This window comes from Rhea pennata, chromosome 5 (genome assembly GCF_028389875.1).
Source record: "Rhea pennata isolate bPtePen1 chromosome 5, bPtePen1.pri, whole genome shotgun sequence".
In the NCBI taxonomy this organism is placed as follows: Eukaryota; Metazoa; Chordata; class Aves; order Rheiformes; family Rheidae; genus Rhea; species Rhea pennata.
Genome location: NC_084667.1, coordinates 23,560,495 through 23,583,443, shown reverse-complemented (window position 1 = coordinate 23,583,443; position 22,949 = coordinate 23,560,495). Strand labels below are relative to the sequence as shown.

Genomic DNA, 22,949 nt, shown 5'->3' with positions numbered 1-22,949 from the left:
GAGGCGCAGCTCCTCGGGGAGCGAGGCCCTTTCCGCGCCCAGGTGACTGGCAACCTGCGTGCACACGCACCCCGGCCATGTGTCGGGGCATTTAAATCAGCTCAGCAAGTCTTTCAGCCAGAGAAACACAAAAGCAACACAAGCAGGGCTTCCTTTGGCACGCTGTCCTCAGAGAGTCCCATCCAGAGCAGATCATACTGATCCAACCTGACAACATCCAAGGGATAAAGGGGAGGCTCACACCAGGCGCAGCCTAATGCCAGCTAGTCTTATAAGAGGGCAACCAGAGATCAAAGAAACCTTTTCTTGTCTTTCTCACTACCGGCTGCTCCTCCGTGAGCCGCAGGAGCCCCCAGCCCCAGGGGAGCCACGACGTGGCTGCTCCTCGCGGTCCTCTCGGGGGCAGGGAGAGGTTTCCTCGCAGGGGCTCCACCGCGACTGCCCTGCGTTTGCTTCTCTTCAAACCTCTTGTATAACCCTTCGCCCTCCCCGGCATTTCTCCTGCAAGCGCTGTAATACATTTGGCACAAATATGCAATATTACAAAACTCCTCAAGAAGTTGGATTTGTCTGTTGCCGCCTTCTTCTTCTTTTCTCGGGGCGGGAGGTGCGCCGGGGCAAAGCCGCGCGGCCCTCTCCACGCTATATATAACCGGTGCTTTGAGAGGCAGCTCCCGCCCCCGCCCCGACTCAGCCGTGCCTCGACACCTCACTCAGCTCGGGCAGGTGCCGCGGGCCGAGCTGCCCCCCAGGGCCGGGAGGAAACGGGAAACCTTCCCGGGGGCTCGCATCTGGAATCCTTCTTCTTCTTCCTCTGTTTTTTTTTTTTTTTTTTTTTTCCTCCCCGCTTTCTGCTCTCTCCTGGCTGCCGCTCGCGGGCCGCTCGGCCGGCAGCGAGGCGAGCCCGGAGCCCGGAGCCCGTCACCGCGGCACGAGGCGGCCCCCCCGCTCGCTCCCCGCGGCCGGGCGCCCCTCACCCGTCCGCCGATGCCATGGTGCCCACGGCCGCGCTGGTCGCGGCGTCCGCGGCGGCGCTGGCCGGGGCAGGCGGCGCGGGCGCGCTCCCGCCGTCCGTCCGCCCGTGCGGCTCCGTCCGTCCGTCCGTCCGTGTGCGCGCGTGTGTGAGCGCCAGCGAGGGAAGGAGGGAGGGAAGGAGGCTGGGAGGGAGGGAGGGAGGGAGGGAGGGAGGTGGGGGCGACTTCGCACCGACACGGCGCTGGCTGCGGCGGGATTGGAAGGCTGCGGCCGCCGCGCGCTGGATTTGCGGTCTATCCCTCTCTATTTTAGGCGCGGGCTGACATCACCGCCCCTCGCTACTCCTATAAATCCCCCCAACCTCGCATTTAAAGCGGCCGGGGAGGAGGGGGGGCGGGGGGGGAGTCCTTCGCCGGGGGAGAGAGGGCCGCCGCCGCCGCCGCCGCCGCCGCCGCCGCCGCCGCCGCCGCAACCTGCCCGCCGCCGCGGGCACCGGAGCCGCCGCGGGCGGCAGCGCAGCGCAGCGCACGAGCGGCGGCGCCTCGGGCCTGGCGGCGGCGCGACGCGGCGCTGCCCCCTGGCGGGCAGGCGGAGCAGCGCCGGCGGCCCCACGCGCCGCGGCGGCCGGCGGCGCCGCCCCCCGGAGCCCGCCGCGCCAGGGGGCGCCGCCGGCCCCGGCCCCGCGCCGCGCCCCGGCCCCGGCGCCGCGCAACGCCCCGGCCCCGCGCCGCGCAACGCCCCGGCCCCGCGCCGCGCCCCGGCCCCGGCCCCCCGGGGGGGGAGGAGAGGGGCCCCCGCCGGCCCGGCCCGCTGCGGCGCTGCCTGTGGAAGTGACTTCACCCACATACGGCCCCCAAAGCATACAAAGGGAGAGACACAGGTCCAGTGGGGTGAGGAAGAAAGCGGGAATTGTGTGGGGTTTTTTGTTTTCTCTTTCGCAGCAGTCTCTCCTTGTGGCCTTTTCGGCGTGCCTGGCCCCTGTCCTCCGGGGGAGACGCGTTGCTATCCCTGTTGTGCTATTTCACACCCTTTCTCCGACAGATGGCACAGATCCTCACCTGTTTGAGAAGAGATGGTTGAAATAGTTCTGCATCTTAAAAATAGATCCCAGCTATCAAAAGGATTAGTGATTCCAGCTCAGTTTGCTTTGCTTTGCTTTGTTTTAAAAGATCGATCTGCTGCTTTTCCTCATCAGTGCAGTTACATCTCAGCCCGCTCTGCTCAGGCAGTCGGTATGGAGCTACTGTGCATCCGCCTGCCGGCCAGGGTGGACGAGCTGATCTAAGAGGCTGCTTATGTCTATAATTCCTACAGATACTAGGCATTGTATGGATGCGTAGGTGTATGTATATGGCTGTCCATGAGTATGTGTGAACATATGTCCTATATGCCCAGCAGCCTCCAGCTATCCATTGCCAGATCTCTGAGTGGTTGAAACTAAATGCAGAAGGGATTCAACACGGAGAAGTCAGAGGACCAGTGAGTACCAGGCCCAACTGATCTTTTGAGAAAGGAGATGAATCAGAGCTAGAATTAACATAGGGCTGGAATTAACACAGACTTTTTGCTGACCTGTGTGGACTGCAAAGCTCTCAAGTGGACAAATCCAAGAGGAGAAAAAAAATTAAAGCCTGTTCTTTTCTTATCTCAGTTTTAGCAGTGGAAAGCAATAGTAATGCTATGAAAAGCAATGCAGCTATGTTGCTATAACTGAGAAAAGAAGCAGGTCCTTTATGGTTTCTGCTTTGGATGAGAATTTCTCTTACCGGGAGAACAGAGACTCTCGTTTATTCATGGAAGAGCTCTCACTGAGCAAGCCATGCTCCAATAAACAATCATATTTCCTTCTCATTCTTTCATTTCAGTCTTCATACTAATGTTAGGAAGAAACATATGTTGACCTGCAAGTTTACCCCTCTCCAAAACTGTCACCTAATTACCTCTAACCCCTTCTGTCAGAGTGGGAGTACCGTACATTCCTTGGCACATGTTCTTCCCAGCGGAGGAATGAAACAGATCTGATTTTTCACATTTAATTCAGAGTTTTTGTTACTGTGGTTGCCATGCAGTTTGTCAGCCAACCATAATCTCCTGGCAGGAGGAGACAGACAAACAACATAAGCAGAGAAGTAATTCACTGTGGTTGTAGCCCTTAAACTTTTGGACTCAAGCAACAGATCATCTTGCCCTATCGCCAGTGAAAATAAACAAAGTGCAGAAGCATAATACATTAAGTCCTTTGCCCATGAAAACAAAATAAATTACGTGGAGCTACCTCCAATATTCATTGCCCTTTTAGCAGTGATTTTCAGATTCGTAAGTAGGTGGAAAATACTGAGTGCTAAGAAATTCTAAAGAAGATTTTCACAGCATCAGAGAAAGCAGAGCTGAAAACAGACTTGTTAGCTTATAGTATCTGTAGTCATGCAATAGTCTAGGCAGAACATGACTTCAGGAAATCCGAGTCTTTCTTGGTGAGAGCACTAAGTCCTTTCATCAGATCCTCAGCCTTCACATCTGACTGCTGTCTGTATGCTTGGTTTAGGCATTGTAATAATGTTGAGGTCCTACAAATTCCAGGGTGTCACAGATGATCTATTGAGGCATCATTACTGATGGGAGACATTCCCCTGCTCCCCCTCCCCAACTTAATCTGGGACTTATCTCCAGGCTTTAGCCACTACTGAACAGAAGAGAATGATTTAGTGAGAGAACAGTGATAAGGAACACGAGGAGACAAAAGTCTCTTCACCAGACAACATGCCCAGTGGAGAATCTTATGCTTTGATGCCAAACAATGCAGTCAAGAAAAATCCCTGCCAAGAATGAAAACTGAACATTGTTTTTCATGCTGAAAGGCTACAGGGGAGTTACTCTGCCACAGATGTATGTGACTGGATGGAAACCAGAACTTCTCATGTTTAAGGAAAGTCTGCCCCAAGGCGTTCATAGGTCTTTGAAATAATCCGCACGGGAAGAGCTTTTAAAAAGTGTGTTTCAGATTCTCATCTGTTCAGAGTACAAGGTGCGAGCGAATTCCCCAGACACATTATGTTGCAACGGCTCATGTACAACAATAGCAGCACTGGATGTATTAAGAAAAGTAAGAAAAGAAAAGATGTTGGTTATTTATGCAGTAACTGAATTTTGTGCTAATTCTGCCTCTCAGTGTGCCTGAAGAGTCTCAAGTGAAAGTTGCATGCAGACAGGCAGGGACAGTGTGACCCCTAGAGTGTGACACAGAAAAAGCAACATGGACTCTAAATAATGTCAGACATGGGTATGTAGGTTAAAAAAAACCAAACCTTCGTTTATTTAAATGTTTAAAGTACTTGGGAGGGAAAAAGATTACATTGTACTATGGCAATACAGACAGCATGTACCATAACAAGCTCATCCATCGTAATGAATTCAGGCTACTCTTCCAGCCTCCTAATCCTCTCAGTCACACAGATCTTCAGGAAAGGCTGATTTCTCTAGGGGATTCTGCACTACAGAATAATTTTAGTGAGAACTCGCTATCCTGTTTCTGTATGTCAGACTCAGGAGCAGAGCATCATCCTCCCACCAGGGGAGAAAGCCAAAATACGTCAAAATGCTCCATGCACTGAGACCCTTTGTCATGGGTTAAGAGTAGCCTGATGGAACAGCTGGTCCTAGGACAAATTATTAGGGCATCTGCCTTAACCTTATCCCAGATGTGGCTCGTCACTGGGATGAGAAGCCTAACGCAGCAGAGACTGTGAGATATATGATAGTTATAAAATGCCATTTCCAGACACAGCTTTTTATTTCAGGTTCTTCTCAATCCAGTCTTTGAAAGGAAGAGCTTTGGTGTAGCCACTGTAGAGTTCGAGGCCACAAATTTTATCATAACCCCAACTCACTAATCCCATCAGGTGCCACCTTAGCTCAGGAGATGCTTTTCCTGGCAAAGGTATTGCTGCAATCCCACCAGTCTCAGCAGGGCAGATATTAGAAAAGGCTGTGTGGTCCTGTTTGGCACAAAACATGCTGTCAGTGATGCTGACCTGTATCCCATTATCTTCATACTGTTGCTCACACAACAGTGAGTCCACCATCCGAACAACTCCCATGCGGATTGTGTCATTTTTGTATCCAGGATCTTTAATATCAGCCAATACCTTCCAGCCAGTAACCATTATTTTTAAATCCTCTGTGGATGAAGTCAAATCATGAGAAGATGCCAAGCAAATGGGTTGAACACGACTGCTGATTCTGGCTTTGTCCAAGAGTTTTATGATAGCTATGTCAGAGTCAAGTAATATAGGATCATAATTGGGATGCACTATGATGGCAGAAATCTGGGGAGGAACCACAATAGGAAGAATTGTAGGGTTAACAACAGTGGAAAATCAACAACACTCTTCCCATATTTCTACAATTTATTTTAGCTTATTTGGCATTCTTCTCTCCCTTTACTCCCAAAATATTCTTTCATCATAGAGCTCACTCAAATGTCTGCTTCCAAATCAAAAACACGTAAAGAGATCAAGCCTCTTTTCTTAAGGGCTTGGGTTTTTTTTTGTTTGTTTTGTTTTGGTTTGGTTTGTTTCTTTTTTTGGCTTGGGTTTCAGGCCAGTTTCTATTGCTTGAAACTGCTCTTAATGAAATGCAATCAAAGACATCTTCAGTAGAGTGGGAAGTTAATACGCATTCAAGATTTTCCACTCTTTACTGAAAAGACTTTGCCTGTCATGTCATCTTCAGTCTGCAGAATTCAAATTTTGAGGGAAGGGGGAAGACTCGTAATTAAAATGTCTCCTTTTTGTAATTTACCTATCTTCCAAGCCCCCAGAAGAACAGTAGCAATACATAACATAATGCTGGAGCCAAATCTTACTGCTAGTTACCTTGAAGAAACACTACAAGAAGGAATAGGATTTTCATAATGAAAGACTGTCAAAAAATAATCTAAGAAGATCAGAAAAAGTTGCAGCTAGAGAAAGAAACCAAAAAAATTATATATAAAATAACAATCACATTACCTATAAGTCACTGGATAAAATGCATTCATGAACTCACATATCCCCCACTCCAAAGAAAGAGACAAAGCTGAAATCCCTGTATTTCTCTTCTTTTTGACTTCACCCTTTCTAGTTTTAATTCAAGCAAAACAGTCTGGTGAGCCTGAGGTGCTATATTTGGAGCTGGAGTCAGCTACAAACTTTTTTAGAGTTTGAAAGTCTCTTTAGAGTACACTCAGTGTCAGGACTGAGATGCAAAATGTATCCATGGTGTCAAACCAGAATCTAGAGCACAGGTGTCTCCCTATAAATAATGCTAATCACTATTGACAGTAGCTGGCTCTTCTCCCATTTTTCTGGCAATATCAGGCAAGATCTAATGGCCCATAGAATCTGGACTATTTTCTTAGTCATCAGTGTTAGGGGGAGCCATGAGAGCTGGGCAGTGTAAGGGAAACTTAATGCACTGCAGCATGGGCCCTCCTTGAGCCATGACAGTTCTGACAGTTGTGTCTCTAGGTATGCATTTCAAAGAACAGTGTGTAAAACAATATTTATCCAAAGGATAATCTCTTTCTCCCTAAACAGGAGAATGTGATCAACATGTGTCTGTGCTAGTTACTTTCCGCTCCCACCAGACTTACTCGCAAGTTCTGGATGGTCTTTTCATCTCTGTCATCATCTCTGTAGTATTTCCCTAGAACTACCTTGAGTTCAGCTGTCTTGAGCACGATGGTCTTGCCGAGGTCTGTGACGCAGTGAGCTGCCACTACCACAGTGCGCTCGTTCACCAGGGCCCCGCTGCAGATAAGGATCCAGGTCCCCTTCCGGAGGCTGTTCTCCTTCACCCCATTGGCTGTCCGATAGATTGCCGCTTGCCAGGGCCACCTTGTAGAGGTCACTGTCTTTTGAAGAGTGATGTTTTCTGCTTTTCCACAGACTGAGGAAACATGAACCAGGAGTGAGGTAGTATGTCCTCCTCTTCAAAGAATCTGAGTGTCACTCTTTCTTAGGAATCCTAGATTCTTAGGATTCCTGCTTAGGATGTGACTCAAGGAACCAAACTGCAATGGTTAGCATGAGGCATAGATTTCCTATTAATCTTTCACTTTTACCTGCAAAATTCTAGCATATTTTATATAGCTGTAAAAGACATTCATTTTTTTTCCATTATTATCTGAATTCCTGGCTAAAGTAGGAATGTCTATTTAGCACTTCAGCAGGTGAATTTTCATGACCTTTTCAAGCTGCACTACAGAAGGACCTGGAAGGAACACCACTGATTCTTGCCTATCCTAAATCACCACAAAACCAACAGTGTACTAAAACCTGTCCTAGGCAGTCACAAGGTGACTGTGGGGTCATCTCCTAGAACTGACCTTGGCACAGCTGTGTTCACTCCTATAAGGACAGACTTCTCTTAAAGCAAAACCTTGAAGCAAACGCGCATAAATCAACAGCCATCTCAAGGAAATAAAAAGAGAAAGCTATGCCTAGCCCTAGGAATATATTACCCTGGCGTAGGTCTGGGGTAAAATTTTCCACAGTAGGAAAGGTTTACTTCAATTCAAAGGGTTGCATCACATGGTCACATTTTTTTAATTTCCCTTAGGACAAATGGGTTTTTCTGGGATGCAATGTTTACATGCCCATAGCCAAAAGGAGTGACTGAAATATGTCTCAATACTTGGGATAATTTCAAAGCAAAACTACAGATAAGAACTCTGAGAATCTGCATGATGTTAGAATCTACCTTCCACAGTTTGTTTGATGTCAGTAGTGATTCATACCAAATCCTATAATGTTATTATCCTGCTTACTATGTGCACTAGCTCTGGATAAGATTGTCTGGTCTTATATTTTGCAATATAAGCCCTTCCTTAGCAGAGTATATTAAAGGAAGGACCTTTGTAAAATGCAGGCTTTCCATTCTATTGCTTAAACCTTGATGTCTTCTTAAGCTGTGTGCCAAAGAAGAGAGATGAAAGGAAAATCACATTTGCAGTAAATAAAACAGGAAAACATGAGGTGATAACTGGAAAACATTTTCAAATCATAAGAGGACCCCCATTACCCCTTTTACTCAATAAAAGAGTAGAAGAAATGATGGCAAATTATAGTGCTGAAAGCTTGATTCCTTTACCATCAGAAGTTCTACTGATGGGTAAAAAGAAATCCATATATCTTGCAAGCTTTATTGCTCCTATTTCCCATCTGGAAGCATAGATAGCCTACAGTGTTAGGACTCCCTAATTATCTAAGATGAATACACATCCTGCTCCCCCTCCTCCACATTTCCCCTCCTCCCTCCCCTGTAGAGACTCACTTGGAATACACACAGGGGCCCTCCCACTCCATTTTCCTGTCTTCAGACAAGTCCTCCTGCTGCTACCCAGGCGGCGGTAGAAAGGAGAAATGCATTCATACTGCAGCTGAGTGTGCAGATGCTGGTACCCCAGGGGCAGGTCTCCAAATGGCAGTGCCGGTTTCTTGGTTGGATAAATTTCAAGCTTTTGCTTGCTGAATGCAGATGAGTAAAGTTGATGCAAAGGTGTTTCCCTGTTGCAACACAAAAAGAACACAGGGTAATAATAATAAGACAAAAACAATCCTTATTGTAGATTTGTTATCAGCTGTGTTAAACAGCATTTAAAAACATAAGCAGTTAGCCTGCTTATGAAAGAATAAGGCAAAAAAAAAAAAAAAGAAAAAAAAGAAAAACCACCTTTCCAACATGGTTTAGCAATATTCCCATTTACATCTCTGATATTTTGGGGTTTTTTTTTATGTATATACCTATCTTTGTCTATAACATATCTATTTGTGTGTCTTTTTGTTTTTCATTTTACAGTCTATGGATTGTATCCAGTTGCTTCTGAATGTGGAACAGTTCTTGCCATTCACAAAAGGACTGGGATATCATGTTTTTAATAGAGAAATTAAACTGGAACTTGGCATTGCCATAATTACTTCTCCCTGGAGAGGAGTTACACACATCTTTTCTCTGGTGAACATTTTAATAGGCAGTATTAGAAATCAATTCAGATTAAATCATGTTGATAAAGTTCCTTGATTTACCAATTAACAGAGATAATTACTTCACCATAGAGACTTCATGATTGCAATAAGCACTAAGCTTCCATTTAGAAATTGTACTGATTAGCTGAAACATGGCACACAATGAAAAAAATAAATACATGCATCAGCTTGGATATGGACCATGAGTTTGACTACAGTCATACTTAAATCTTCATCACTTAGGACGTGCTCCTTGCACTAATGCTTAAAACCTTATATATCCAGAAAAAGCTATTTACATCTGCAAAATTCAGCAAAATTAATTTCCCTTGAGATTTTTGGTACTGTTTGCATCCAGAAAAGTCCTAAGAATGGACTTTTCACATGGCAATTCCATTTCTGGTCACTGAGAGACACAGACTGTCTCTATCACATAGAATCTGCAAGATGATCTATGACAACGCTCAAGGAAGGCAAAGTGTTAAGAATGAGAGCAAAGGTGAGTTTTGCTGATTTGGGAAGAGGGATGAGAGGTGCTGTGTGTTCGTGCACAGACTGTCTGGGTCAAATTCCCTACCTACATGTGACCTTGCATAATCCATACTTTGCCTCCCTGTTATTCTATAAAATTGAAATACTACTTCAAGAGATAAAAATAGTTCACAAATATAAGATGCCATCGTGGTGCTATAGAAGTGGGGACATATATTTGCTCTCATGCAGCAAGTTTAAGCAATCTGAAAATATTTAGCATAAGACCTGTGTTCAAAAATGACTGGAGAAATTTAAGGAAAAATAAATCTCCTGATGGCTACTAAAATCTGCTGATGGCTTCCTAGGGCTATCTCTAAGACTCTAAGTCACAGACAGCTGGAGGATGTGAGAGTATTCACCTTGCTTTGTTCCTAAAGTCTTCTCTAAGCATCTGCTACTGGCCATTGCCAGAGACAGGACAGAGCTTGAGCTGGACTTTTATTCTGAACTGAATTCTTAAGACCGAAGATGAGAACAGTTCTTGCACTGCATCTAAAAATAAATGAATCCTGCACTGCAAAAAGACACTGAAATGAGAAATAATTCCTTGGATAAAAATGGACTTGCAGCACAACTAGAAGGATTCAGACTGAGCTCATTTCAAGAAATCAGCAAAAGGGCACAGACAGACACTGTCTGATTTTTCATTCCTTCTCCCTCTCCTGCTCTCCTTCCTCCTCTCTCCCATCCCAAACCCAACTTTATATCAATTGTACTGCATTGCTTTGGATGGTGAAACCTAATGGAAGTAGATTACACTAGTGTGCCTGCTTCTCTCCTTGCGCTGTCCCCAATCATTTCTTCACTAAGACACCATGTTTCCGTATTTTTAAATGGAACACTAGCCCCAAGGAATTTTTCTGAGATAGTTCTTGTTGTCTGTCACTGGCTTGCAAGCCTGATTCCAGAATCATGCAGTACTTTGCACATCTCCAGCTGTGCATAACTTTTTGGCTGCCTCCAGCAGCTTGCAAACCTGCACTTAATCAGACTTCCCCTCCCAGCAGCTGTCATTGCTCCATCATCAGGGCAGCTCACCCCAACTGTTTTGCACGAATGGCTGCTCAGTCAGGCTAAGGCACGCAGAGTGGAAAGGAGACGAGGGAAAAAGCAATCACATTTTTCTTAAAACTATAGTTGAGGTATTGCATTCTCACCTTGACTGAACCTGCATTGGAAGCACTTTCTGTCTCACCAGGTCAGAGATCTTTGGCTCTCTGCAGGCTAGAAAAAATACAATGTTGCACAGTCCTTTCCCACATTCAGAGCTCAAATGTTATGGTTCATACACCTTTCCACCCTTTCAGGTCGCTAGCAATAGCGGATCGGTTCCCGCAGATCTCTAGATCTATCCCAACCCTGGAAACAAATGAGTATCTTCTGTATTGGGCACTTTCAGCCATGAAGGAAGTTTTCACTGTCAGCATTTAAATGTCAGATTTATACCACTACAACTTACAGTTTGCAATCTGAGCAAACTTTTGCAAAAATATAATTATACATAAAGTATTTAATGTCCATCTCCCTAGCAATTCAAAAGCTAATCCCAGGCATACAGAGAAAGGCAGCACAGTATTAAAGACTTTTGCAAGCCTGTTTGCTTGTGGGCCCTTTGGGAGGAGCTGGGGAGTCTGATTTAAAGGAACACCACAGAGTTACCTGAATATACAAAAAATAACAGAAGGGAGATCCAGGATTTCTAATTTTGCATACTAAATTTATTTTAAGTGGAGGATAAAATATCCAGCTGTATCAGTTTAAATGATTTTGCGAGGATCTCTTTCCTGCTGCACATAGCAGAAGAAAAGGAATCTTGCAGGATGTATTTCATCTGTATGCCTGAGTATGTTCCCTCATGTTCTGTGGGATTTAACAATATCTAGCTCTTTGTGATTACTGTATATGTTAACCTTTATGTCACTATCAAAGTTAACATCAATAAAGATGCTTTCCACAAATGGAGATGATTACATGCTTCAGGGAGAGAGTACTTCCATCTAAAATAACAGAATAAAGCAAATTCCCCAGAGGACAGATATATTTCCTTATATTATCATTACTTCGGTTAACAACAGTCTATTAAAGTATGTTTCAAAAAATTGCTTCAGGAAAATGGATCTGGCAGTTCCCCAGCCCAAATTCTTTTACCCATTCAGGGCTCCAGACATTCTTTCAGTAGCCCCAGGTCAACAGCATAATTCTCTTTCTAGCAATGCACTTAGAGATGTGTTTTAGGGTTTTGATGAATACAGATAGCTTAAGCATCCCCTCAAGAGATTTTTTCAATCATACCTTCAAGGATGCAACGTACAAGCCTGGCGTTACAAACCTCTACGCTTGCAGCTGGGCCCATTGACTTGAAAGGACTGAGAGAGGAGAACTGGGCCCTATGACAGCAAGTCTGATGAGACAATTATTTCCTTCTATTTCAGCTTCCTGCTGATCTTCTTTGATTTTAATCTTACAGTTTTGATCCTAACATGAGGGTAATAAAGGTCTAGGGAAAAATTCCTCTCTGTGTTTAAAGATGAAAACATCTGCTGGAATCGAGCTGAGTTTAGCAGCCTGTAAAAGTTGGCAAACTACCAGCTACTGAGGTATCAGGTGTCAATCAGAGGGAAGCTTAGGAAAACTGATTGTTTGGCCAGTGTAAATTATATAAAACAAACTCCAGTAAAAACATAGCAGTTTTTATGAGTTCTTGTAAAAAAAGATTGTAAACTACCTTTTATGCAGATTGGCTGTTTCCCTGACCATTCTCCATCGTCTTGGCAGGTCCTCTGTTCATTCCCACTAAGAACATACGAGTTGTTACAAAAGAAAGCAATGACTGTGCCAATTTTTGCATAGCGTCCATTCAAGAGCCCAGTGTCTTCTACCACTGTTCTGTAGCCATTGAGTGGGCCACCAGGATCTGAGCAGTTTTTTTCATCTAGAACTAATGATAGGGGGAGAAAAAATAGTAACCATTTTATCAAGTTCACAGCATTATTTTCACCTGTCAGATTGCTTGACATTACACGCAGTTGTTAAAGATGCCTTTTCAAGACCCATGTGGGATCCCAGTCATAGAAAAAAAATCAAATATTAAAGGAGCAATAGTAATACAGATGTCTGCCTACAATAAGCGCTTTAGTCTTTGATGAAAGCATAAGATTCTCAATTTGTTTAAGAGTCTCTCCAACTTTGCTGATAACCCTGAAAAGCATGAAAAAATTACATGATATTAATGTTCCATGAACTTACACAGGGCTACTTCCTGTGCCTAAAAGGATGCACTTGTAATATTTGCAGGGAACGGGCCCTTGGCATCCATTTACCATTTCTGTTCTTTCAATGCTTTACGGGCTTGGATAATAAAACTAGACTACTTAATTTTACTTTTATGTTTGGTTGTATTTCAGTTTCTTAGCACTGAGAGAGAGATCTCAATAATCCAGGGAAATACCGGAATTTAAAAAGAATATATATATAGGCATATACACACACACACATATTTGTGTATATATATATATCTAATACTGATACTAAAAATTTAATATGGAAACCTATTAACATGAGGTTCTGCCTATAAAACCTCTTTTACTTCCTCCTTCCCAATATTTTTCTTTTTTTTAAATTTGTTATTTTTTTCTTTCAAAAAACTTAAATTTGTGGCCTAAATCTAGATGACAGTTTTGCTAAGTAATGCTAACAAATGCTTTCCCCTATATTTTTCCACCTCAGTTCTTTACATTTAAAGCCAGAAAAAGGTGCACTTTTTTTCCCTTGGATTTCATCTCTTAGTTTTCTTGTCAGGCTGACATGCAATTCTATTTAATTTCTCTGTTTGATGTCTCATTATGTGATACCCTGTGAACATCTAGTTTAGATAGTTAGTGTTGGTGCTGTTCTGTGTATAGAGGCCTGAGAAGACTGAGAGGTGGATCAGTTGTCCAGAAATTACCTCTTTATGTCATTGCTTCAGAACTGACCCTCAGTTCATAAAAGCTCCAACACACAACAAACCACTTAAACATTTATTTTAATCCCTGTGAAAGCAGCACAGCAACAGTGCATCAGTACAGCCCTGAACTGGTACCTATATCCTCACGGCCCCAGACAGAGCCCAGCTCAGCACAGCATGTAAGCACATAGCTAACCACAACAGCACATGTTTAAATGAAGAGCACGTACCCTTAAATCTGAGTACATAATTCAAGTAAGCACATAATCACTGCTTTCTTTAACAGCATTGGATTTTAGCACATGCAGAAGGTTATATATGTACTTACATATTTTTGCATGTAAGATTCATACTCAGGAAACAAGGAGAGCTGAAGTTCCTCACTACCAGGAGAAAGGCAGAAGCAGAGTCTGTCTCCTTTTAATTGAGCTCCTTTTCTCCTCCTTATCTCACAGGCTCTCACTTGTGAACCACAGGTGACTGAAAACTTACCAGCTGAAGAATACAGGGAATCACCCACCATATAATGCTTTATTTGCATGTTGCTTTCTCTACTGATATCTAGCTTACACACCCCATCTGATGAGCAGAATGTATGTTTTCAAATGTACTTAAGCTTGACCAAGTAAGTCTACATACTATAGCTTTAGAAAGACATTCTCTTATTTCACTCTGTGCATATCAGTAACTTCAGTAATAATTACCTTTTGCCTAAATTCAGTGTTATGACTTCTTGAATGGATTAAACATAAAAAGAAGCCATCTGGGAAGGAGAGACCCAAATTACGCCACATAGCATTTCAGTTAATAGCCATGTCTAGATATAGATATTTAGCCAATGACATCATGCAGCAGAGATTTTAGCACAAACCTGTATTACATTTATTGCAACTGGAACTTTCTCTTTAGACAGAAGAATGTCTTATGCTTGCTCTTTCAGATGAACCTATATACAGCTGTTTCATGACACTCCCCTAAAAATTTGCATTACTTGCCATAACACCCTAGTGAAAGCACTTTTCCAATTGATACAAAGGATTTTGGAATCTGGAAATAAAATTGTGTAATACAAAACAACTAAAGAAAAATTAAAGGTCTCTGGAGGGAAGAAGGAGTTTGCAATTTCACAGCTGAATCTATGTGAATCTATGTGATCTACTGTAGGCGCGCAAACTTGCAGAGCAAGAACAGATGGAAGCATTTCCCTTCTAAAAATTTTGCTCTAGCATGGGAATCCTGTTGTAATAAGAGTGAAGTCTTCATACAGTAAGCCCCTCAATCATCTCCACAGAACATACCAGACTTCTGCAGAGAAGGTATCAGAGATACAGTATTAACAGAAGCAGCTATTCATCGATGCGTGAAGGCCCTCTCTTGGTTTTGGCCATAGAAATTTCCAGACTGTGTGAGAGGATGTATGCCTACAGTCTTTGAGGAAATTATTTTTCAGTCGCTTGATGTTTCAGTCAGACCTTTACATAAACCAGTCCTGCAGGCTTGGGCTCCAGGAAAGTAAATTTAGAATCACTACTGCTTCTTAAAGACAGGAAGACAAAAGAACATCATGCTAAGCCATGGATCTACCAAATTTCAAGTGAGATTTGGATATTCCTGGTTTAATGTGAATACAATGGCTGCAATATTTGACAAGAATCAAAACTTAAAGTGACCTTACCACATTCAGGATGATGTGTTGACCAGCTCCCATCAAGCTGACAGTAGGCAACACGGCTGCCTTTTAAGCTGTAACCTGCGTTGCACTTGAAGTAAACCTGGGCCCCGTATTTAAAGTCATCTCCTTCCACAATACCATGAGCGGGAGCACCTGGAGTCCTACACATCACCACTGACAGTTCAGATATTTCAAAAAAATCCACTTTATTACAAAAACAGGACTGTGTTAGGATGATTCTTTATTTAGAACATTGAAAATTGATTAAAATGGGCATAGGAGTCAAAAGTACAAGATTCCACTCTTTAGAAAATTGTTTATAGACTTCAATTCAACACACACATACATGCTCACTTTACAACACATAGCTAGATCCATTCAGTTCTCTGTGATTACTCAGATGTGTGAACTGATCAAGCGCATAAGTATTTGTAGCATTAGGACTCTTATTTCCTCAGAATATTAAAATTTAAAGCACTCTCCATCTTAACAGGGGTTTTGAATGAACTACCATGTTTAGTCAACAACAAAATTAGATCCTTAAAACCTTTATATTGAAATTCTTTTCAACTCTTGCTTCTAGTTTTACATACATTTTCAGTTAACCTCCCTGAAATATTAAAGCATCATTATTTATGTAATCAAACATTATCATAACACCATTAAAAAGAAACCTTGATATTTACCAAACCGTGATATTTAGCCTTCCCATAGGATTTACCCTACTGGGAAAATACTGAAAGCGAATGGTGTATTTAATTTCTACAAGTAGTAAATATTAAACATCCTGAGTAAGACTTCTCTGACGACATCAAACCAGCCATATTAAACCAGACAAAAGGTCCATCCAGCACAGAATCCTGTCTTCAACAGTTGCAAACATCAGATGTTTAGGAAATAATATAAAAATAGAGCAAGCATAGGGAATACTTTCCTAGTGTACTCTGCCATCATTCAGCAGTCTGGGGATGAAGCACTTCTGAACTACAATGCTATCTTTGGGTAAAACATATTTTGGTGAAATTTTTTTTACATGAATTTGTCTACATACCTGGTGTCCACAGTATCCTGTGGCAATGAGTTCCATACACTAAGTGTTGTGCAAAAAATACATTGCCTCCTTTGTTTTTAGCCTTCCATCTGACAATTTAATCTGATGTCCTACTTTCTGTGTTCTGTGTCCCAGAGAACACGCATGCCATACTCACCTTCTCCAGGTCACTCAGAGCAAAGTTTGGTATGGACAACTGCATCTCTTCAGTGAGAGATTTATCTATGCATATGTTTTGCCGCTTGGGAGCTGTGCTACTCTGTCAAAGACAGATGAGTGTTACAGAGATCATCTCTGCTTTATGCTTTCCTAATGTGACTTCTTTTTCTCTTTTGCCTTGTAGATAATGGATCTGGACTCACAAAGAAAGTTGCTTACTAACCTACAGCCAAATTTTGATCCTTTCATTACCAGAAGAAAAACCTTTCTAAAGCCCCAGCCCTGCAATCCTTACTCAGAGCATACATGAATGCATCTATTTATACAGAATGCGGACCATCCAATTATTCACATAAGGAAGAGATTCTTGAGTGAGTAACAGGCCTAAAGTAGAAGCATTCAGAAGAACAAGAGTCCACAGAAATTCCTCTCATTTTGCAGATTACTACAGACATCAGACAATGAGTTGGCAGAATCACTTGTGCACTAGTAAGCACAAGCCTTGCAAAGGAAAACTATCTGACATTTGAGAATTAGAGAGGGGCCCAGACTTACTACTACAAATCAAAACACATTCAGTTATGGGAGCTGAACATTTTCTCTTGGCTGCAAGCATTCTGCATCAGCAAAAGAATAACGATAAAAATTCAATAAGATTAATTCCTAGAATGTGATGTTTTTTCATGTGAAACATACCCATACATGTACATATATAAATATGTATATACACACATACACAAATGAAAAGGAAATAATGGGAGCATAGATTTTCAAAGTGTTCTAAATTCTCAAAACACTTCTCCCCAGTCATGATCTCTGCATTCTCAGTCATTTCCTTCATATCTTTCTTTGAACATCCATTTATTTCATTTCTATTTCTCTCTTTCAGTGTGAGTCATACTCAACTTGTCAAATGAAAAAAAGAAAAAGATTAGAAACATCTGTGTACCATTCAGAGTCTTTCTTTTCCCCCTAAATACAGGTTTTCTGTATTGCTGTGGTCCAGCTCTGTAGTACAAATGTTTTGGTGCTTTTGTGTTCTAGGTCCATCCTGGGAAAATCTTCACCTAGCTACACTTACTCTCTTCCCGTAAACTATAAGCATTTGATCTAGTCCAATCTCCTAAATACTTAAGATCTGTAGTTTCTCGTCTTTTTGATTTGCACTGAAGGGAATCTCTTTAGATTTCCTGTGCCAGTGCAACCTAGCTGGAACCACTCTGTTTTGATTTACCAGGTAAATTCAGCATGTTGTGCGCAGATTCATTTGGCAATGGAACAACGGACTGGAGCAGAGATCACGAGATCTCATCAAAGCTGCACTACTACGGCCATGGGTAACTTACTTCGCGTGCTGTAACTACCAGATGAGAACGTCCCTTGCTCACACGGATGTTATGAGCATTAGCTCATATCCACTTATGTCACAGAGCCACTGTGGGGTTTCTCTTGTTGCAAAATAGTTAAGTATTATTAATAGACATGTCCTTTCTATTACCTGTGCCTCTATCTGCTGGTTGTCTGTTCTCTTGTAACACAGGTTCTTCCCTCATGGTGTACCCTGTTCTCTAAACTCTGCTTTTGGAGGGGCAGCTACTCGCTTTATCTTGTCTTCGGATCATTTTGTAAGTTCATTTTTTCTCTTAACAAATTAAACCAGTTTTGAATCTTGAGGCGTTCCCTGGATCTCACTACCACTGCTGAGCTATCCATTTTCACCTATATTATCGAGCCTGAAAGTCACATAAAGTTACTCCAGTACATTCCTCTACTGCTTTGAGTTTGAGTTACTCTGTAACTGTTCTTCCTTCAGTCTGACTTGCCTTTTATCCCTTTTACCTATTGTGTTTCAGGAAGCTCTTCTGCACCCCTTCCCTTCATTTGCGAACACTACATGCTATGAAGTTTTGAATGCTTATTGTGAAGAGAGTCCTAGCCCCTTGTGTGCCTCATCCAATCCCCCCCCCTCTTCTTTTTTATTATTTTTTGTGGATGGCTTCTCATCAAGCCTATGACTTTGACAGATTCTCACAACTTTCAGGTTGTACAGTATATTCCAAAGTGTTTTAGGGCAGCCTTCTTTGTTTGAGACATTTTATTGAAATCTTTCAACATCTTCCTTGATGTAAGACTATACCCAGCTCTCCAACAGACATTTCTCAAAAGTCAAAAAGAAAGAAAAAAAAGGTACATTTTGTACCTGCCATTCATACCTAACTCTGCCCTTACACTTTAGTTACACAAACTAGCCATACAATTCAACCACCTGAGCTGACCCAATTCTCTTCAGTTTCTAAGCTCTGCTAGTGATTTGCTATTATGTCAGATTCACTTGCTTAAGCAGAAATGGCCTGATCATGGATCTACTGAATATCTCTGAATATCAGTCCTGCTCCTACAGCTCACATCTGCCATCCCTCCCCTGGCCCCCACCACAACCAGCCATTGCCATTGCACCTGATATCGGCCCCCAGTTACACCTGTGCCTGGTCCAACCCACCGTTCCTGGGCCACTGCTGAGATTGCTCTGTTCCACATTAAATTAGTGATTCCTGCCGCCCTGCCTGCAACTCTAGCTTCCTACCTTAAAAGTGTCTTAAATGCTTGCAGTTTGTGCTGTGTTTGGCCATAGCATTACTTGTCAATAACAAAACAAGAGAGGAGAAAGTAGAAAAATCTGTCTTGATAAGGAGGACTTTCTCACTGACTCAGCAGTGGTTAAAGAAGGAACTGAAATCTATAGGTCTTACCCTACTTAAAGGCCTGATAAGCCTTGCTCTAGTGTCAGTGTAATGTCCTCTGAACAACAGTCACTGCCCAGCTTTTCATAAGGTTAATACCTTACCTTTCCTCTCAGTGCACTTTGCAAGTTAGACAGAGGCAGAAGCAAGCGACAAGGCAGACAGCTTCAAACAAAATTATCTGAATAATATCTGTGAAATGTACCATGAAGTCAGAAAGACTCGCTGCAAACCATAAGGTTTGAGCCCATTACTCATGCTATGGGTGTCACCACACCTATAAAGTCTGCATTGACTCTGGGGACTTTGTATCTAGAAAGCTATAGAAAAACTGAAGAGAATTCAGCAAAATGTAAAACTAATGATAGAGAAATATGAGCTTGAGGAAAGGCTAAGAGCTAAGAATGCCCAGCCAGGCTAAGCAAAGGCCAAAAAGTACAGTAATATGAAAGCTAAAAACAGGAAGGATACAGAAAAATATTTAAAGAAAGACAAAGAGGAATGTCCAGACAGGTTAAAATTAAAAATGGAAGAATTCTTACTGAAAAGGTCTGGAAAAGTGTCCTTGACAAATATTTGAAGTGCAAAGAAGAATGTAAGGGGAAAAGATATAAGCTTTCGCATTTGAAAACCACAAATGCAACTCAAAAAAACACTGGAACACATTTTAGAGAGAATGGGCCTGTACTAGTTAGTCCCATGTGAGCTAAGCAATTTTTTTCCAGTTTTAATTTTTCCGTATTTTGCTACATAATGTTGTTCCTGGGAAGCTGCACAATTAATGTATATAGGCATGTAGGTAACCCTTATCCCTTTAGTGTCTGAGCCAAGTATTGACCTGATACAGCTCTGTACAGTTCATAAGAGAGGAAAGGATGAAGGCATAAAACTAGGTGGCTACAGGCACCTCTAGCAGAAACGCTGAGTTGTGACAGCCCTTTTATTAGAGAGAGAATAAGAAAAAACAGAGCTGCCTCAAGTGTCTGTTGTACAAACTCAGATTCCCAATAAAACTTATTACTCTTCTTGCCTCATACCTGTCTGCCTTGGAAAACGAAAAAATATTTCTGTCCCATATGAAACATAAAAATGGCTCCTCATTTCACATATAACTTTCTGCAATGAGAGAAAAACTGAAATAGAGGAACAGTAAGTTCCTGAATTTTTAAGAAAAATGTTCCATTATTAATAAAACAGTGCAGATTCCTCTCCTTTTTCAATTATGTGTAGGAGACATTCCTCAGATCTGAATTATCTGCCATTTAGAAACAGTTTTCATGCTCATTTTATCACCAGTGAGATAAATTAGATGATCTCCTGAGCTGCACTTTTCTTTCTTCAATGTCCTTCAAATCCTGCCTGATGGAATTATCATTTGCTCTTGTCCCAGGGTCCCTTCATTAAATGAATACCATTTTTTTTCTGCTGTCTTCCTCTCATCCACTTCCTTGTTAAATAATATATACCCCCTCACACATATCATACATAAGCTCTAAATTCTGCATATCCTGTTCAATAATATATTGCATGCCTGAAATAAATCTCATTTCTCACTGGTGGTACTAAGGCAACATTTGCATTTCCCTTTTGTTCCCCTGAAATGTTAGGTGCAAGAGCTTGTAATTGTATTTTTATTTGTTCTTAATTAGCTTGCAGGATTTTTTAATGCTGCTGCTGCTGCTAAAAAAATTGATTTTGTTGCATAGTCCCAAGTCAGAGCTTAGCTTTCAGGCTGACCTGTGCTAATGTATATAGCACATTTGTCTATCTAGTGGCTTTGGGGAAAAATTTTCTATCCACTTGTAATATTGCTTTCACATAAGGCACGCTGGCAGGCTCACTGGAGGCCAAACACTGAAAATGGCCACAGAAACTGCACTTAGTAAGGAGCAGGGGAGTAGAAAAGCTTCTGCTGTTACAGCTCCTACTATACGGGTTCTGCAGTGAGAGAGAGCTGCAGGCTCACTCTGGGACCCAGGATGCCAACATCCTAGTCAAAACTGCTCTCATATGTCAGAGAGAGCTTGACTGAGATTTGATAGAAATTTAAATGAATATCCTCAGAAAGAGAAGTCTGAAACATTGTCACCTAGCCGCATCCAGACATTTTGTCAGAAGAAAGCCTAAACAATATGCTTTTTTTCACAGAAATGGTACCATGACCCAACATGCTGCTGAAAGCCACAGCAGCCCCGGAGCCAGAGCAAGGCTGTTCAGGGAACCTTGGTGCCAGAGATTTGGATCCAGAGCTTTTGGGACTCCTGGCTCCACGGCAGTCTGCTTGGCAAGGTGCTCTGGAGCCAGCAAACCTGGAAGCCCCAGGAATCACAGCTTCAAGACGCTGCTGCTAGAGGGAGTGTGACAGGCAGATTCTGTAGAAGTGGAAGTGATTCTTTTTCCTGATTAAGAAAACAAATTAAAGAAAATGCATTTCCAGCAGAAACATCAAATCTTCTGAAAAATGAATTTACCGCTAAGAAACCATTCTAATGGAAAACTCCCAGGCAGCAGTAGCTGCCCACACTTCGTGCAGCTCAGTGATACTTGCAATCGCTGCCTGTTGCCAACCCTGCTACAGTCAACAGTGGTAAATCCCATCAGGTTTAACTTCTGGCCTCTAAGTCTCTTAGTTGATCAAATTCTTTTTCTTGGTTTAACTTTTGTTTCAAGGGCACAGCTGATTAGGTGACTACCTGAATATCATTCTACAACAGCTCTTAAAGTTTACAATCTCCGTATTTCCAAGGTCCTTATTAAATGAGTCTCTATCTGCATTTTACTGCTGGGGAAGCTTCAGCATTGAGACATGTAAGTGATTTACCTAAGCCAGGCAGGGAGTCATTGGCAGAGTTACGAACAGAGCTGCTATCTCCTGATATTCTTAGTAAGTTAACACTTACTTTGCTCAGAAACCAGCTGCAAATACCACCATGGAATCCTACACAACATTCACAGCAACAGCGTTTTGTACTAAGGTGATAAAGCCATATGGGAGGAGATAGTTCAGTGTCCCCGAACGCAAAACACAGGAGCTAAGGGAGGAACCAACTGTGAACAACTTGGCACTTTCTGGTGGGTATCACAATGCCCTTTCCAAAGCCCCATAGTCAAAAGCTTTTCAGAATTCAGCTTCACTCTTAGCACAGCTTATTCTCCAATCATCTTGCCCCACGAGCCCTGTGAGTCCATGAAAATCTCTGACACCATTTATTCCCACACTTATCCCCCTTTCCCCAGTGTGCATCCTCAGGGTGAGGACGCTCCAGATTCTCACCAGGTTTGCTGGCAGAACAGAACTGATGTGGGGGAGGACTCAGATGGCTCCCCTGAGACATAATCCCACTGCAGCTTGGCATAGCTGCCCAGAGACAGTCAATGCCTAACACATAAACCCACAGAGACTAACTTTAGCCAAAAGCATAAGGACATTCGCAGTCAAAATGTTTTTGGAACGGCTCTGTCCTCAAGGAGGGAATGAAGTGAGGGATTTCTGGAGGGCATGGCTGAAAGTGCTCCAGAGTTATCACTTCCCTTAAGCACTAAGCAGGGCTTTCAAGCAAATATACGACCATGGTAAAGGATCTGATGAAACAGCCCACCATCATCTGCCATCCGGAGGCATTGTGGCTCTGCCCTCTCCTCGGCACAAGGCAGTACCCACTCTCTGAGCCTGTCAGACTTTGATGCATCAGCTCTTATGACCAGGGAGAAGCTCCAACTCCATATTGATGCTTTAGGAGTCCCTGTGTGCTAGCGAGGCTCCTCTCTGCTTAGAATCCTTCAAACCTCTCACCATGCCAGGACTGTGGGCACATCGTAAGTTCACTCTCAGCCACACGGGGTAAATGAGGTGCTGTGTCAGGAA

The 22,949-nt window shown here is 42.7% G+C and overlaps 1 protein-coding gene across 2 annotated transcripts in view; it reads right to left on the bottom strand.

Moving 5' to 3' along the window:
- Positions 1 to 4,260: 4,260 nt before the first annotated feature.
- The window catches only part of PAMR1 (peptidase domain containing associated with muscle regeneration 1), a 56,206-nt gene continuing 37,517 nt past the window's right edge, over positions 4,261 to 22,949 (bottom strand). Inside the window, exons 7-12 of one of the 2 annotated variants that reach the window (XM_062576362.1) lie at positions 15,137 to 15,307; positions 12,241 to 12,453; positions 10,673 to 10,739; positions 8,290 to 8,522; positions 6,608 to 6,903; positions 4,261 to 5,300 (exon numbers count right to left, since the gene is read on the bottom strand). In XM_062576362.1, coding sequence (XP_062432346.1) covers positions 4,764 to 5,300; positions 6,608 to 6,903; positions 8,290 to 8,522; positions 10,673 to 10,739; positions 12,241 to 12,453; positions 15,137 to 15,307 — 1,517 coding nt within the window. In that variant the 3' untranslated portion in view covers positions 4,261 to 4,763. The remainder of the gene's footprint in view (positions 5,301 to 6,607; positions 6,904 to 8,289; positions 8,523 to 10,672; positions 10,740 to 12,240; positions 12,454 to 15,136; positions 15,308 to 22,949) is intronic. The other variant, XM_062576363.1, reaches the window with a different exon arrangement.